The sequence below is a fragment of the Aristolochia californica genome, unplaced genomic scaffold (genome assembly GCF_029961685.1).
Source record: "Aristolochia californica isolate CCGP_79_NKW_82.1479 unplaced genomic scaffold, dmAriCali1.0.hap1 SCAF_16, whole genome shotgun sequence".
Taxonomy (NCBI): Eukaryota; Viridiplantae; Streptophyta; class Magnoliopsida; order Piperales; family Aristolochiaceae; genus Aristolochia; species Aristolochia californica.
The window spans coordinates 3,353,011-3,369,582 of record NW_027181837.1 but is presented as its reverse complement, the minus strand read 5'-3'; the positions used below and the strand labels follow the sequence as shown (position 1 = coordinate 3,369,582).

The 16,572-nt window shown below is 39.0% G+C and overlaps 2 protein-coding genes across 7 annotated transcripts; one reads left to right on the top strand and one right to left on the bottom strand.

Annotated features, from left to right (window-relative positions):
• Positions 1 to 100: 100 nt before the first annotated feature.
• On the top strand, positions 101 to 10,370 carry LOC137952766 (eukaryotic translation initiation factor 4G-like). 3 transcript variants are annotated; one of them, XM_068799831.1, is made up of 11 exons: positions 101 to 235; positions 1,058 to 1,305; positions 1,447 to 1,583; positions 1,700 to 1,837; positions 2,094 to 2,161; positions 3,116 to 3,172; positions 4,466 to 5,788; positions 5,964 to 9,193; positions 9,295 to 9,492; positions 9,582 to 9,935; positions 10,166 to 10,370. In XM_068799831.1, exons 2-10 carry the CDS (start codon positions 1,130 to 1,132, stop codon positions 9,910 to 9,912), a joined length of 5,658 nt encoding a protein of 1,885 aa, XP_068655932.1. In that variant the 5' UTR covers positions 101 to 235; positions 1,058 to 1,129; the 3' UTR covers positions 9,913 to 9,935; positions 10,166 to 10,370. The 3 variants fall into 3 exon arrangements, with proteins under 3 accessions (XP_068655932.1, XP_068655930.1, XP_068655931.1); XM_068799829.1 differs by lacking the exon at positions 10,166 to 10,370 and having other exon boundaries at positions 9,582 to 10,047; XM_068799830.1 differs by lacking the exons at positions 101 to 235; positions 10,166 to 10,370 and adding an exon at positions 477 to 492 and having other exon boundaries at positions 9,582 to 10,047.
• Positions 10,371 to 10,484: 114 nt separating this feature from the next.
• On the bottom strand, positions 10,485 to 16,535 carry LOC137953621 (mitotic checkpoint serine/threonine-protein kinase BUB1). Of its 4 annotated transcripts, none has more exons than XM_068801063.1 (14): positions 16,393 to 16,535; positions 16,121 to 16,268; positions 15,852 to 16,009; positions 15,635 to 15,725; positions 14,817 to 14,927; positions 14,651 to 14,738; positions 14,216 to 14,319; positions 14,077 to 14,148; positions 13,886 to 13,975; positions 13,644 to 13,801; positions 11,535 to 11,589; positions 11,278 to 11,412; positions 11,071 to 11,192; positions 10,485 to 10,953 (listed from the first exon to the last, which is right to left on the bottom strand). In XM_068801063.1, exons 1-14 carry the CDS (start codon positions 16,431 to 16,433, stop codon positions 10,761 to 10,763), a joined length of 1,566 nt encoding a protein of 521 aa, XP_068657164.1. In that variant the 5' UTR covers positions 16,434 to 16,535; the 3' UTR covers positions 10,485 to 10,760. The 4 variants fall into 4 exon arrangements, with proteins under 4 accessions (XP_068657164.1, XP_068657163.1, XP_068657165.1 ...); XM_068801062.1 differs by having other exon boundaries at positions 15,635 to 15,747; positions 15,862 to 16,009; XM_068801064.1 differs by having other exon boundaries at positions 11,071 to 11,123; positions 15,635 to 15,747; positions 15,862 to 16,009.
• Between the last annotated feature and the right edge of the window lie 37 nt (positions 16,536 to 16,572).

Below are 16,572 nucleotides of genomic sequence, written 5' to 3'. Positions count from 1 at the left end.
CGGTTCGCGTACCCTGTTGGCTTAAAAAGAGTGCGAGCTTCTACTATAGAAATAAAACGAAAATTGTAAGGGCTTTCTCGTCCCATAAAAGAGAAGGGACGTTCCTAACTCCGTGGGAGATCACTGCGTTGCGAAAGTGGGACTTGAGATATCCTAATCGAACAAAAGCTCCGATTTTTATTTTGTTTCATGGGCTCTTCTATCGTGGGAATTCTTCACTACCTCGCAATTACTGGTACTTCTACGGCTCTTAGTTGTTTTTATCTCTATTATTCAGATTTAGTGCCATCTCAAACCCTAACATCGGGCAAGTACGCTCGTTGGAGTTAGATTCTGAGCCTCGTTATATCCGTTCTTTGTATGTTTATGATTTGTCTATTTCTGGACGCTACTGTCTCCTTGAATCGGAGCCGAGATCTTAACCGAAATTCAGATGCGTTGTCGCTTGATTGTCTAGATTTTACTGGAGAATGAGCAAGCCTTTAGCCTGAGGTTGGACTGAAGGTGGTTTATGTTTTGAATAGTTTTGTTAGGGTTAGGAATGGATAGTATTAGATATCCTAACGGGAGAAGCCAAGTGCAGCTGGGTGCACTTCATGCCATTATTAAGTTTTCCATCTTTGGTCGTGGTTAGTGTATTTTGCAAGGACCAGGGCCCTTCTCATGTGGCCATTTTGCTGTTTCCCGCCCCCCCCCTACCTTAAAGTTCACTCGAGTTTAGACCATGAGTGAAGCATGACTTCTGGATATTGAAGCTGAAAGATTTCTGGATACGGAGTTAGTGAAAGTTTCCAATCAATGACTTACTACACATTGGAGTTATATTTGGGGTTGTTAAGTGTCTAGGTTTTGTCAAAGCTCAGTGAACTTTTTGTTTGTTTAAATTAATCATTGAATGACTTGTTTCACTGAATCTTGCTTCTTCTTCTTTTTTTCTGTGCATCAACATACAATATCTGACTGTAAATAATTCGAAGAATATATATACTTATTTTGAGTGTAGTGTGAGTTTTTCTCCTAGTTTCTCGAGGGACTCAACTGCCCTGTGGTGTGACAGGTGGTAATGAAACACACTGAGAAGTGCTTGAGAAGCTTCTTCTCTTTGCTCTGTTAACGAGGATTTGAATATATGTCCCTCAATCAGTTTTGGACAGAGAGGAGTGACGCACAGTTGAGAAAACACAGCCGACCAAGTAACTCTTCCTACCAAAGGAGTTTCTCTGGTGCTGGTGGGAAGGGCGGCGGTGCCACAACCGCCCCTCCAACTTCTGGTTCCTCTTCTTCATCTTTTTCTTCCAATCGAAGGTACTAGTTTTAAAAAATTTCTTCCTTTGATTTTATTTATTTGTTATTATTATCTGGAGAATATCAAGATTTAGAGAAAGGTTTTTTACCCCCTTCTATTGGTATTGTTTGCATACTCATATTGTTTTATCATTTTTCCAGTTTGAAGAAGTCGGGTAACAATGGACAAGGAGCACTGTTTAAGGTGCCCCCGCCTGGTACAAAGACTGACCGGAACACTGTCACATCTGTCACCGATACCATGCAAAATGGGTTCTATATCCAATCCTCGTTGCAGGGTAAGATTGTGGTATTGAAAAAAAAATGCATTTTTGCTTTTTAAACAAGAATTTGTTTGTTCTTTTTATTTAATTTTGGCAAAGGTATTTTGATTAATTTTTTTGGATGTTCCTAGGACATGAACCTGCGTCTGGTGCAGACAAGCTGATTGGCACACCAGCTTTCAAAAGTTCCCAGCCGCATCCAAGGGCCACAGCAGCTCAGGCAACATCTGGACTAAATGATTCACAGTTTCGTAAGACACCATCTAAAGGTAATTATAATTTCTCTTTTGTCTACTTTTAGCTTCTCTTATTAGTTTGGTTGAGCAGTCACATTATGTATGTGAACCACTTTTTTTGACCGACTACTCCTGTTTGCTAATATCATTGTCTTTTGTTTCATGTCCCTGATCTGGTATCAGCATGGTTGGAATCTTTATTACCTAATTTCTTCTGTTGTTATTATTGTTGTCTTTTTTTTGGTTTTTGAACTTCTTGTACTGATAATATTCCTATCACATTTCCCAGGAGATGAACCTAAGGGGTTTCCTCTTCAGTTTGGAACTATAAGTCCTGGTTTTGTAAATGGAATGCAGGTATGCTTTAGCAATAACTTTCCCTGAAGTTCTCCTGTCCTTTCTTTTTTCTCTTTTGGCTTATGATTTGGTTGAGGAGAAAGGGAATGATACAACCGCAAAAAAAGGAAAGGATACATTATATCACCTTCAAAGGCAACCCCCCCCCCAAATCGCATCTTTAATGGAGCTATTAAGCCAAAGGCCCAATTCACTATTATTATAATTGTTATTGTTATTAGTTGTAAAAAAAGAAACTTATGGTACTTTAACATGAAATAATAGAGACTTACAAAGAGGGAGGGATAGGAGACCCTCAAACCCTTAGGTCCAAGGGGAAAGGGACCTCTAGACATTATAAAATGGCGAGATACACCAACCTTAGCTAGTGAATCAGTTACAATGTTAGCAGATCTTAGAGTGTGCCTGAAAGATACATCAAGGGAGGAACAAATATCTAGTATTTCAAGAAAGAAGGTTTGTTCCCAGGTTGGGGTAGCCTTATTCTGAAGCCAGCCTATAACTAAGGTTCAAAGTTCTCAATATTATTAATAGCAGTTTTAGTCAATCAATGGGCTCCCTTATTCACTTCTCACTTCCCTTTGATATAGACTAGGAGTGGGGCTCACTTTCCAAGTTCCCTAAGCACCTCTTGCTTATATGTACTGATGGAGGGATCCTGTATGATGGGGCAGGGAACACAAACAATGCGTCTGTTACATTTGAATCTTAGGTGCATAGGAAGCCAGAGATTCCTATGCGAGTGTGCTATGTGGTCTCTTACTACTGTCCTGTTGGAATCCTTTTCCTTACAAGAGTTTGACTGTGCATCTAAATTTTACTTCTTTTACATTTAATTTCGGTTTTTTTACAGTGTTCTGGTTTCTTAGCAACGGTTGATCATGGCTGATCCACTGTTACATTTGCATATTTATTTATTTGCTATGATGAGGTTTGATGCTCTATTTATTGTAGATACCTGCCCGGACTAGCTCTGCCCCGCCTAATCTGGTTGAGCAGAAGCGTGATCAGGTTCTCTCTCTCTCTCTCTCTCTCTCTCTCTCTCTCTCTCTCATACACACACTCTCTCATTTGTGAAATCTAATGTCTCACTTGTTTGTAAATAATTTTTACTTTGACAATTCTTTCTCCTTACTGCAGTTACCAAGCCTGTTCTGCTGTGTAAACACTATTCTCATTCTGTGGCATTTATAGAGTGATGTTAATTAGGTTTAGGATGCTACAAGCTTGTTCCACCAACAAGGACCAAAGTATCATCGAGATGACCATTTGCTGCTTACTGCCATGGTGTCACGGATAACTGCATGCATGATAAGCTTGAAACATATGAAGCAAAACTACCTCAGAAACTTGTAACTATAAGAATTTATTGTACATTAAAAAATATAAAGTTTTATGGATGACAAGCTTTGTTGTAAGGGACAAACAAACAGCAGATTGTCAAGATTCTCTTAGTTTTTTTGCATCTCAATTTTTTAATTGGCTAACCAATATGAAAAAACTGGTCAATGGGGTATTTCTTAGAATATCAACCTCTTCTTACAGGGAAAACCAATATCAAGTGTACAGATAACTTGTTCTCTTAAGTACAAAAAGTATGTCAACTTATCCTCAAGTGTAGAATGGACTGAGATAACTGCAGAATATTCTAAAAATTGTTCAGTTTTTAGGTTGGGATGATTGAACTTTCTTCTGAATTTTTAATCTCTTCTCACAGAGAAAGCCAATATCCAAGTTTACAGATAACTTGTTCCCCCAAGTGCAAAAGTATGTCAACTTATCCTCTCTTGGGCTGAGATAACTGCAGAATGTTCTAAAAATTGTTAGGTTGGGATGATTAAACTTTCCTTCTGAACTTGTCGGATGATGCATGCCTTTTATTTATTTATTTATTTATTTATTTTGAAGATGCATACTTATTTTGAATAAGTATTTAAAAAAAATGGTGAATTACTAATGCTGTATTTCTCAATTTAGCAATTTTAATATTTTAATATTAAGATGAAATGCCCATTTTCTTGAAGGAAAAGAAAATATTGAAATTTATGTCCTTTTTCTAGACCCTTTTTCCTGTTCTATTCTCTGCATATGTTTCTTGGTTATGCGCTGGCACTAATAAAAATAAGATTTTAAACTTTGTGGGAGTAATAATTTTTCTGAATTCAGCTTTACTTTGTTCTGGTTATCTGCTTCTTTTCCCACAAGTAATTACACCTATCATCTGCTGTCTTGAGTGTGTATGTATGATTGTAATACTTAGATAGTACTCTTTTGATGAATGTTGAAAACTGTGTTCCTTTGCAGGCTCGACATGATTCCTTGAGAACTGGGCCTGCAGTACCAATCCCTGCTACACCTAAGCAGCAACCACTGAGGAATAATCGGGACAGCATTAACCGATCTACTCCTACTGAGTCTCATCCACTAGACCAGGCAAAGAAAGATGCACATGTACAAATTCCAGGAAATATTCCTTCTGCCCCAACAAGTCAAAAGACATCTGTACATCCTATTCCTGGTATGTCCATGGCAATGCCATACCAACAACAGCAAGTTGCAGTACAATTTGGTGGGCCCACTGGACAGGTCCACCATCATGGAGTGACAGGAGTGACAGCCAGTTCACTTCAAATGCCAATGCCATTATCTGTTGGAAATACTAGTCAAGTTCAAGCACCAGTTTTTGTCCCAGGTCTCCCATCTCACCCTCTACAAACCCAAGGAATGATGCACCAGGCCCAAGGTCTTGGTTTTCCACCTCAAATGAGCAGTCACCTGGGCCAACAGCTTAGCAACTTGGGAATGGCAATGTCAACACAGTTCTCTACCCAACAACCTGGGAAATTTGCTGGTACCCGCAAAACTACTGTGAAGATAACGCATCCAGAGACTCATGAGGAGCTGAGGCTTGACAAGAGGGCAGACTCGTATTCAGAAAGTGGATCTTCCGGGGCAAGGCTTCACTCAAGTGTTCCACCGCAGTCTCAGCCAATCCCATCTTTTTCTCCTTCTCCTCAAATAAATTTTTATGGTTCTATGCAACCTAATTATAATTCTTCTCCTATCTTCTTTCAAACTCCCCCTTCACTTCCTATGACAAGCACTCAGATGACTCCCAGTACAACAGCATCAAGATATACATATCCTGTGGGCCAGGGTGGACAGACAGTATCTTTTATGAATGCATCTACTCTCAATTCCATACCTTTAAGTAGGTCTGGGCCTCTGGGGCATGGGAATTCAGAACCGGCAAAACTGCAAAGTGACCAACCATCAGGTTCTGCCCCAGCAGCTTCAGTGCAGGTGGCGATGAAGCCAGTTGTAGGCTCATTTTCAGATAAGGTGACCGTGACCTCATCCGTGACTATTAGTGCACCTCCTAGCAAGGGTGAATTGCTTAAACCACAGCATAAACTGGTGGAACCCAATCTTTCTCAGCAGTCAAGGGACAATGAGTTAGATCCAGAAAAATCCACACAACAGTTAAGACTTGTTGATGGGTCTGCATGTAGTGAGGCTAACATGGAAGGCAGAAGAAAAGAACATCTGAGAAGGTCGGAGTCCCTAAAGGATCAACGGAAAAAGACAAGCAGAAACGATCCCAAACACTTAATGCTGGAGCATCAGGTAGAGCATGTTGTGCATAATGTGTAATGCAGAACTTAAGATTCTAGTGATATGAAATTTTATTCGATTTACCTTTTTGTGATATATTAGCATGTATTTTTTTCTTTTTAGCAAATCGAGGAGTTTTTATTATTTTTTACAACTACAAATGTGGTGTTGTATTATTGTGTTGTAGCTGGCAGACCTCCCCGAATCTGGAGAAAGTTTGAAATCATCTTCATTGAAGGTTTCAGAAGACGATAAAGGTATCAACACCATTACAGATGTACACTCTAAGGCAACTTCTAGAAGTGATGAGAATGTGGAAAGCCCTTTGGTGATTGTTGAATCATCCACTGCTGAGTCTTGCACCTGCTCTCTTGCTTCAGAAGATACCATATCTTCTGAAGTAGGGCAGATTAATGCTGAAATTAATCCAACACTTTATAGAACAGAAACCTCTGGTGGTAATATTGACGCAGCTGTGGAAACATCACAAGATTTACACCCTTGCAGTTGTGCATCCGAAATTGAGACCAATGAAGTCCAGGTTGGGGAGGGAGATACCTGTGAACCATCAAATCCTTCTGGTCTTGTGATGGATGCATGCGAAAATTTGGCTGGTGCCCCTAATAAAGATATTTATAGTACTTCAACTGTTTCTGAATATCTTGAAAATGCAAAACAACCAGAACCTGCACCACAAGCTGGGGTTCTGCCAATTGAAAATTACAACAAAATGGAAGTTCCTGATGAGTCGAGCATCAAAGAAACTGAGCAGAGTGATAAGGTTGTTGAGTCTGTGGACTTTAGTTCCAAAGTAAGCAGAACATTTGATAATTTAGTTATGTCTACACCAACGTCATCAAGTATTGCCGACAATGAAACTGCTAGTCTTTCATCTATAGATGCTCATGAAAACAAAATTGATAGCACTTCTTTGGGAGCTGTTATTAAGGTAGTACATGAAAAAGGAATTCCAGATCAAGAAAATGCCATAGCAGAACAGTGTGGTCCACCTCCTGTTTCATCTGAAATGAAAAGCACTCTAGCTGGACCAAGATCTTTCTCTGCTCCAGGAACTAAGGATCAGGCAGCTTTGGAGCACAACAGATCTAAAGTCACCATAGTAAAGAAGAAAAAGAGAAGGGAATTCCTTATGAAAGCTGATGCTGCTGGGACTACATTCGATCTTTACAATGCATTTAAGGGTCCAGAGGAGAAATCACACCAAAACAGTGCCGTTACCCAAGAAACCGTAGAGTATTCACCCGCCAATGAATCTGATAAGGTGTTTCCAGATGATAATGTTGAGAAGGATCCCATCCTTGGTGAGGAAGATGGACAGAATAAGGATGAACTCGATGACTGGGAAGATGCAGCAATCTCTGCACCGGAACTCAAAGGTTCAGAAAACGAAGAGCATGCTCTGGGTGCTAGGAAGCATCTTGATGAATATGGAAGTGGGATGATGGGCAAAAAGAAGTATTCTCGAGATTTTCTCTTGACAATTTCAAAGCACTGTGTGGAACTTCCAGCAGGTTTTGATATTGGATCTGTTGTAGCAGTTGGCCTAATGAATGGACCAGTGAGTGGGTCTCATCTTGTTGACCGAGATTCGTATCCTAGTTCAGGGAGAATTGTTGATCGATCCAGTGGAGGATCTCGAGTTGACAGACGTGGAGGTATTGCAGATGATGATAAATGGAGCAAATCCCCTGGAACTCATGGGGCTGCTATAAACTTCAGACCTGGACAAGGTGTTAACAATGGGGTCTTGAGGAACCCACGTGGACAACCAACTGGTCAATATGTTGGTGGTATACTTTCAGGACTAATGTTGACCCCTCAGGGAGGGATGCATCGGAATAGCCCTGATGCTGATTGGTGGCAGCGTTCTACTGGGTTTCAGAAGGGCTTGATGCCTTCTCCTCTAACTCCTTTGCAGGTGAAGCACAAAGCAGAAAAGAAGTATGAAGTTGGTAAAGTGTCTGATGAGGAAGAGGCAAAGCAAAGACGGCTGAAAGCCATTCTTAATAAGCTTACACCACAGAATTTTGACAAACTTTTTGAGCAGGTGAAAGCGGTCAATATTGATAGTGCTGTGACTCTAACTGGCGTCATCTCACAGATTTTTGATAAAGCTTTAATGGAGCCTACTTTCTGTGAGATGTATGCTGACTTCTGTTTCCATCTTGCTGGTGAGTTACCTGATTTTAATGAGGATAATGAGAAGATCACTTTCAAAAGAGTGCTTTTGAATAAGTGTCAGGAGGAATTTGAGCGTGGAGAGAGAGAGCAGGCTGAAGCTAACAGAATTGAGGAAGAGGGAGAGATTAAACAGTCTGAAGAGGAAAGAGAGGTAAAGAAAGTCCAAGCAAGGAGAAGGATGCTAGGGAATATCCGGTTAATTGGTGAGCTATACAAGAAGACAATGTTGACTGAGAGAATTATGCATTCATGCATTAAGAAGTTGCTTGGTCAATATCAAAATCCCGACGAAGAAGATGTGGAGGCCCTCTGTAAGTTGATGACTACTATTGGTGAGATGATAGATCATCCCAAAGCTAAAGAACATATGGATGCCTATTTTGAAATGATGTCCCAGCTGTCGACCAATCAATTGCTATCATTGAGGGTGAGATTTATGCTGAAAGATGCTATTGAGTTGAGGAATAATAAATGGCACCTGCGGCGGAAAGTTGAAGGGCCAAAAAAGATTGAGGAAGTTCATAGGGATGCTGCCCAAGAACGCCAATTACAAACAAGTAGGCTGTCTCGTGGGCCTAGCATGGGGTCATCGGCACGGAGAGGCCAGCCACCTATGGATTATGGTCCTCGAGGATCCAACCAATTTCCTTCTCCAGGGTCCCAGCAGAATAGTGGGCGTGGATTTTCAAGTCAATTGCGTGGACATGGGGCACAGGATGTCCGTTTGGAGGAAAAGCCTCCTTTTGAAAGGACACTCTCAGTTCCATTGCCTCAAAGGCCCATGGATGGTGACTCTTTAACTCTTGGTCCTCAAGGTGGCCTTGGAAGACGGATGTCTACACGCGGACAGCAACCAATTACGTCCAATATTGCTTCTCCTGAGCTTTCTCCTGGCACTGGGGATCGCAGAAGGATGGGATCAGGTCCAAATGGTTATGCTTCAACATCAGTTCGCCGGGAAGAACCCATGCTGAGATTTTCTCCTGACAGGTTTATGAACCCATTGGCATTTGATCAGTCAACTTCTCATGATAGAAATTTATCTTTTGGGAACAGGGGGTTGAGGAGTTCAGATCATGCCTTTGATAGGTATAGTTCACCTGCTATGGGTAATGTGCAAGAGCCTCTTTCTGGGGCTCAAACTACCTTGGAATCCGAAATTTCTGTAGATAAGTTGCAAGATATGTCAATTGCAACTATTAGAGAATTCTATAGGTACCTAATTCCTTCCTTTGTTATGTTATACACTGTCAGTATTATTTTTTTATATTTTATTTTAAAATAATGCTAACAAGTGTTTGTATTCCGATTCTCAGTGCCAGGAATGAGGAAGAAGTCCGTTTATGCATGAAGGACTTGAAATCGCCACGATTTTACCCTAGCATGGTCATGCTATGGGTAACAGATTCTTTTGACAGGAAGAATGACACTGATAGAGATCTTTTAGCGAAGCTTCTCGTTAATCTCTGTAAATCTCGAGATAGCTTGCTGAGTCAAGCACAGCTTATGAAAGGGTAACTGACATTAACATTTTTATGTGATTTACTGTTTCACATTGAGAGCTTGCATTTGTTCTCATTTGTTCCACTCTATGTTTTGTCAGTTTTGAGTCAGTTCTCTCTAATTTGGAAGACACAGTGACTGACTCCCCGAAGGCAGCAGAATACCTTGGCCGCATCCTTGGTGAAGTGGTCTTAGAAAATGTGGTTCCACTTACAGAAATTGGAAGATTAATACATGAAGGAGGTGAGGAGCCAGGAAGCCTTCTTCAAAGTGGTCTTGCAGCAGATGTTCTTGCTAGCCTTCTTGAGATAATACAACATGAGAGAAGGGATCCTGGCTTGATGGATATTTGGGCAGGTTCCAATCTGCGGCTGGAAGATTTTCGACCACCAGATCCCCTAAAAGCATGTAAATTAGATGCATTTATTTAGACGGAGAGGGTGCATTGTATTGGGTAAGAAAGCATGTTTAGTCTTTCGGCTATTGCTTTTTGTTACAGCAATCTTCTCCAGTGTTATTACGTTCGAGTATCTTATATATTGATAATATATTGCATCCCTTTTGTTTACATGTCTCAGTTAGAGCAGTTTTGGTAGCTTTCCATGGCCACGGGCATCCTTGCAAGGAGTTAGGAAAACCAGTCTAATTCAGAGTACTAACATATCATTTCTGTTTTTTTTGCAGTTTATTAGTGGGTTATAATCCCTTTCGAAAACCATTCCATTGCTTGACTTTTGAGAGAAACTTATCGTTTACAGCAATTGGGTGCTCTTATGTGTTCTGGATAATCTTTCCGTCTGATTCAGATTGGGACTGAGAGACGTAAAGATTATTGAAAAGGTAATTTTTGTATACAATCCTCATACCTATTGTAATTAAAATGGTAAGACAATCCCGAGCTTTCGTTTCTTTTTCTTGTTCAAAATTACTTGAAACTCATTGATGGAAAATGCTCGTAGAGTTGTCACTGTTTCTAAATGGTAAGACATGGCATCAAACATGTTAAAGAAAATGAAAAAAGAAATGCCAATCCCCACATATCCTGTTCAGATGCCATCAATGGCGGGTAGGATTGTTTCTGTTAATATTTTGCATAATCCCTTTCTCAATAATGCATAATTTAATCAAGCAGATTTTTCAACATGACCCTCGTATCAAAGCTGAACCTTCAATTTCCTTTTTTGTAATGAGAAATTTATTAACTACAGTGGATGGCCGAGATGGCCAATAATAGTACAGCAAAAACAAGTATTAAAATTACAAATAAAGGTGAATGTTTTCATCTGGCGGAACATAATGACGCTCGCTGTTTCACCAATAACTGCTTTAGTTTCTTTATCAATGCTGGAGTTCCACAGAAATAGTTCTCAAAGGATTCCCTCAGACTCTGTAATACACTAGTGTCATTCTCAATCGAACCTATGTTGAGTAGCTTCATAAAAAGAGCGTTCCACAAATCTATGTTCCAATACCTATAATTGTCGAAAAAATACAAAAACACAGAAGAAAGAATACCATTTTAAAAGGATTTAACACAGCAAATAGATGATTTTGAATGGTCTGCATTATATAAGAAAAATCTATTTTACCTTTTAAGAGAAGATCTGGGCTTATATACACAGCTTCCATCAGGTTGTGCTTTCTTCTCGATGGTCATATATGAACCGTGCAACATCATGTGCACAATAACACAGAGGCCATAAGTGTCGGCCTGGTCACAAAAGTCTAATGAGATATAATGAAAATCTACTATTCATTGATGCAAATTTCAGACTAGGGAAGCATAGAAGACTGACTTGAAATGACCATGGTCTATTTTCTTGCATTTCAACACAGCGGAAGCCTGAAGTACGACAGTCTCCTTTGAATTTTGTACCGTCTGGAAAAAGTCTAAGGTCTATACCTCTTCCCCAGTCAACAAGGCAAAGTCCCTGTGATGGTAACGTGAAAACTCAAATTGAGGAAGAACATTATTATTGTTTCTCAACAACAATAATCTGTTGATAAAAATGGTGATACATTATGCAAGTGAGGTGAATATGAATGACAAAACCTGATGAGACCAAGGTCCAGCTCGTTCCAGAAACCCATCCTCTGTCAGTTCGTCACTGTAAAAGAAGCATAGTCATCTTGAAAGTAATGAATCTTAAGCATAAAATAGAGTCCTAGACACTAACAATTCCAAAAGCACTCATTTAAATATCGAAAATCAGGGAGTTAAAATTGTTGTCAAACTGTCACAGGTATTTCCTAAATGGGTTTGAAACTTTGATCGAGTATTTTCATGAAATAGTATAGATGCAGTACTACTAAGTAACAGCATTTAATTCATGGTGGGGTGGCGGAGTTCTATTTTGAGGTCAAAAATTCAAACCTCACTAGGCCTAGGGGTAATAGGGCATAAACCCATTATAATAGAAACATCAAAAAATGAAAATATAGGTAGATAGAACGAGTAAAGGTAGACTTTTTAGAGGGTCACATATCTAATTTTCAGTATCGATAATCCATAATGTGTTAAGTTTGACTCTAGTTATTGCTCTAATCAGCACATCTACTAATGGATTGCAAAAAATCCCACGATTTTGTGGGCTGCACATGTGCCTTCTAACTAATTGTCTAAAGAGTAAGAGAAGTTGGCATATGAGATTTTTGGAGTGTTTAGTTTATAAGTAGTTTTGTCACACTTAGCTTTTATTTCAATTTCTGTATTTATCTATTTATGTACTGCTTTACCCTCAATAATGCCTTCTTTTTCATTCACTGGTCTTCCTCTTCTCTCTTGCTCTCTCTCGACAAATTCTCTTTCTTCTCCTTCCTCTCTCACACTCAATCGATCTCTCCTCTTTCTGTTATTTTGCAGTAGTAGAAAGTACCACATGGGACTCTAAAACTGTAACAAAATTGTGCCACTTTGGTTTGCGCTTCCTATGCCTAAGTTGGGAAGATACCTCCTACTCTGGATAGTTGATTTAGCAAACACAGACCAAACTTTAACATGGTGTTCAAGTGAATCAAGACATGTATGCCTTTGTTTAATAGGACATCTGCATTCATATGTCTATTTAGGCCTAGAGAAGAAGGGGACTGTTAGTGATTAAAAAGTCTCACTATTCTAAGGCATTATATGTGCTTATGCTAGATATCAGAGAATGAGAGTCCTATAGGGAAAATAGTCTGACATTGGTTTGGGCTTAGAAAGTTTATGTGCTTAGTTGGGAAAGACCTCCTAACTTTTACTAATCATTTTGGCTTAAACAGACCAAATTTGACATCTATAAAAAATGAAACTTCTCGTGAATGGATGGCTCAAATTATGCCTACTAGCTGTTGTCTTTTGCTACAATGGGAATACTCCACATATGGCCACATTTATATAGTTAATTACTTCCATTCTATTTTTAGTGAGAATAGTCCCACATATATAAGTATTAAGAAAAGGTTATTGTTTATAAGATTGATCAATAGGCCTCCAAAATGACTGTCGTTTTAAATGGAACCAGGGCTCAATCTTAATAAGGTGTCAAAGCAAAATGTCTTTATGTTGGGCCCAATTTATGCCCTGTTTAGTTTGTACTCCCTTTGTGTTGTTCACGTCTAGCACCGGCCTAGACATGAGAGAGAGAATAAGTGGAAATAGTTAAGAAAAATTATGTGCTTACTAGTTGGAAAAGAGGCTCCTAACTTCCACTAATCATTTTGGGATAGATTTAGACTTAACTTTAACATGGTCAAAATTGAGCTCAGTTTCAATCCAAAATGACTAGCTATTTAAGAGGCCCATGGTTCTACTTTATAAAATGATAAATTTTCTTAAAAATTATATATGTGGTACTATTCCAACTAACAATCTCCCATGCGTCCAAGCTTACACACAACACATTTGAGAGGTAAACAAAACAGATGGGATACAAACTCAATGGAGCACAAATTGAGCCACATAGGCCATAAATGTCCTGTTCTGCTGCCATTTTAAAGTTAAGTCCAGAACTATCTCAAAATGACTAGTCTAAGCTCGGAGATCATTTTGCAAACTCATAACCATATAACTCCTCTTAAAACTTATCTATGTGGGACTATTCCTACTAGCACCTTGTTTTCGAAGAATGGTTTATCACTAGAATTTGGTACCAACTGTTAAATATAGTAAAGTCGAGATTACCTAGAGTAGCGAACAAGCAGATTATCAGGTTTGAAATCACCATGTATGATTTCTACACTGTGCAAATTCTCCAACATACGCAGCATCTCAGTAGTATAATACATGCATAGCACTTCTTCCATGCTTTGGCCAGTCACCACATAACAGTTTATGGCATCCTGCAAAAGGAGCATTAGTGAAGAGGGGCAAAATTGCAACATCATTTGCAATTTGAGTAAGACATCTGAATATGATGAATATACCTGAAGGGTTCCATGAGCCAAGTAGTCGCTAACTATTACGCTACAATCAGAATACACATGTGCTCTATGAGCAAATCCAAAGCTGGCTCTCTAAATTTAAGTACAGAAACAAAGAGTGAGCAAAATATAGAAACTTCTCTCTATATTTAAACACAAACTGCAAAATGCAAAAAGTCATGTGCACATTATACCTCCACATCTGAGATGCGCTGATCAAGTTGGCGATACATGTAGAACTCCCAAGGGAAAGCAGGCCTTTGTATCTATTAGAGTAGCTTCATTAAAACCAGTATTTCTAAGAAAGTAAGGTGAAAATGGAACTGCTTTTACCTTCAAAGCAACAACATCACCAGGATCCCTGTCAACATAAGCTTTGAATACTTGAGCATACGCACCTGTACCAGAGCAACCTATGATCTGGTACTTCTTGCCACCTGCAGATATCATGACACAAAAAAAACAATTACAATAAGAAAATTTACCCTAAAGAAAATACCTTAAGTCAGCACTTTTTTCAAATAGTAGGAGGCAGGAGTATATTAAAGAAGACAGTTTGTAAAGTGACTGTAATTTGGCATTTGTCCAATTGACTAGAAAGTTGAAGTTGAACAAACTTCACGAAAGGGGGGACGTGAAGGATATGAGAATGTATGTGAATTCAAAGAGACAGATGGAGGGAGAGGGAAGGATTAGATACAGCACAAACAAAGAGGAATTGAGAAAAAAAATTGTGTAAAAATGTTGTTATAAAAGCAAAAATCTCACCTAACTCAATGACCTTATTCCTGGAAACATTTTTCAAAGAAGGCAAGGGTACTTTTCCAATATAGGCTTTGTTTGTTGCATGGTATCCCTGGAATATATGTACATAATAGTCAAGAAACGAAGTAGAAGAAAGTGAATGAAAAACAAAAAATTGGCCATATCTCACTTTGTACTTCAGGAGTCGTGGTTTTATCTTTTCCAATAGATCTTTGATGACAGAGGCTGACCACGGTCTTGTCAGACTGTCTGCATGCTCAACAGACTCATCGATATCAATCTGCAAATATATACAACTTGCATTTTATGCAGAGAGAAGTAATGTGATCTCAAGCACCTCTATCTTAATATGAAATCGAGTTACTAATTATAAAGTAAGTGGTAAATAATCCTCTGTGATGTCCATTGGAAGACCTATGTGAATCTTTTGAATGGGGACGTTCGCCTTTAGTAACAAATTGATTTTGAAAGCTAGCTTTGACAAGGGCAACATAAAAACTTAGCAATAACAATCCCATCCAACTCAGGTTGTTGAAAAAATAATGGAGGGAATGTACTAGTTCATTTGGAGTTATTTGAGTTCGTAGCATTTTTAAAAGGTCAACACTTGTTAGACAGCATTTTAACTCTATCATTTTTTATTATAGTTTTCTATGAAACAAATTCTTTATTATTTCCCTGAAGGTAAACATTTTTTAGAAGGTCACAACTGTCCCCAGTATTTCCCTCTCTGTTTATGTAGGTGCTTCTTAAAGATTTACACTTTTTTTGTCCTGCAAGTTCCCTATTTAGTTTCATTAGTGTTTCATAAGAGGATCTCAAGTGTTCAACATGAACTTTTACGGTTCAGTTTCTCATTATTACTATTCTGTTACATCAATTTCGCATTTCTCATTTCATTCATTTTTCAATTTCTCATTGTGATCAATTATGATCATGCTACCTTGCTATGAAGTATAAAATAGAGTCAAGTTTCTGCATATCTACCTCGTGTTTTGAGCAAATTTTCGTGATCCGTGTCAATCTGGCTAGAAACAACGCGTGCATCTTCTTCAATGTTTCAAGAGGCTCAGCTTTTCTGTTCAACGATAGCCCCAAGACTATTTAGAATGGACAAACAGAAGCATACTGTTGGACAGAACCAAAGACATGAAAATGAGATGAAACCACTGGTACCAGTAAAGAGACAGAGACAAGAAATAACCTTGTTATACCTAGCTGGTAAATCCGATGTGCTTCAAGCAAACTGCCCTTGGCCTCTAAATAGATGGCATAGCTCTCGTAAAGTAGGGAATGACAGAGGAACATCTTTTTTCCCTCGATTAATTTAAAAACTTTATCGAAGTCTTGAATCATGTCAGCCTGCAAAAAGGCAAGATCTAACGAATCAGGAAAGTAAGCGCCGAAACAGTTTTCACTGGAAGAAACAAATAAGAAATGTCGAAACCATTGACTAGGCTCCATGAAAATTACATGAATTATCCAAATCTTCAGGAATCGAATGTCATTTTTGTATCGATCATCATTTTGAAAGAAGTTGACGCACCGTTCCAGCAGCGTCTCCAGGTGAGTGCCGTTGCCAGGGTTCTTTCTGTAATCGTCGTAGGCACTCATGATAGTACTAACATTCGCAAAAAAAACAAAAAAAGGAAGTTCCGACATTTAGTAAGCCGAGTAAATCCGTCATTCATGACTTGTGTGTGTGTGTGTGTGTGTGTGTGAGTGAGAGAGAGAGAGAAAAGCACCATAACCAAGGGTACAGGGGATCGTCTGCGGCCTCCACCATTCTGCACTTTCACTTTGTCGATCAGAATTGAGCTGCCAGATCCAGTTTCAGACTCTCGACTGTTTCTCTAGGCTTCTTCGATTGTCCATGGAAGAGCAGAGAGATGTGATATTCGTAATTTGAATTTTTGAATGCAGGG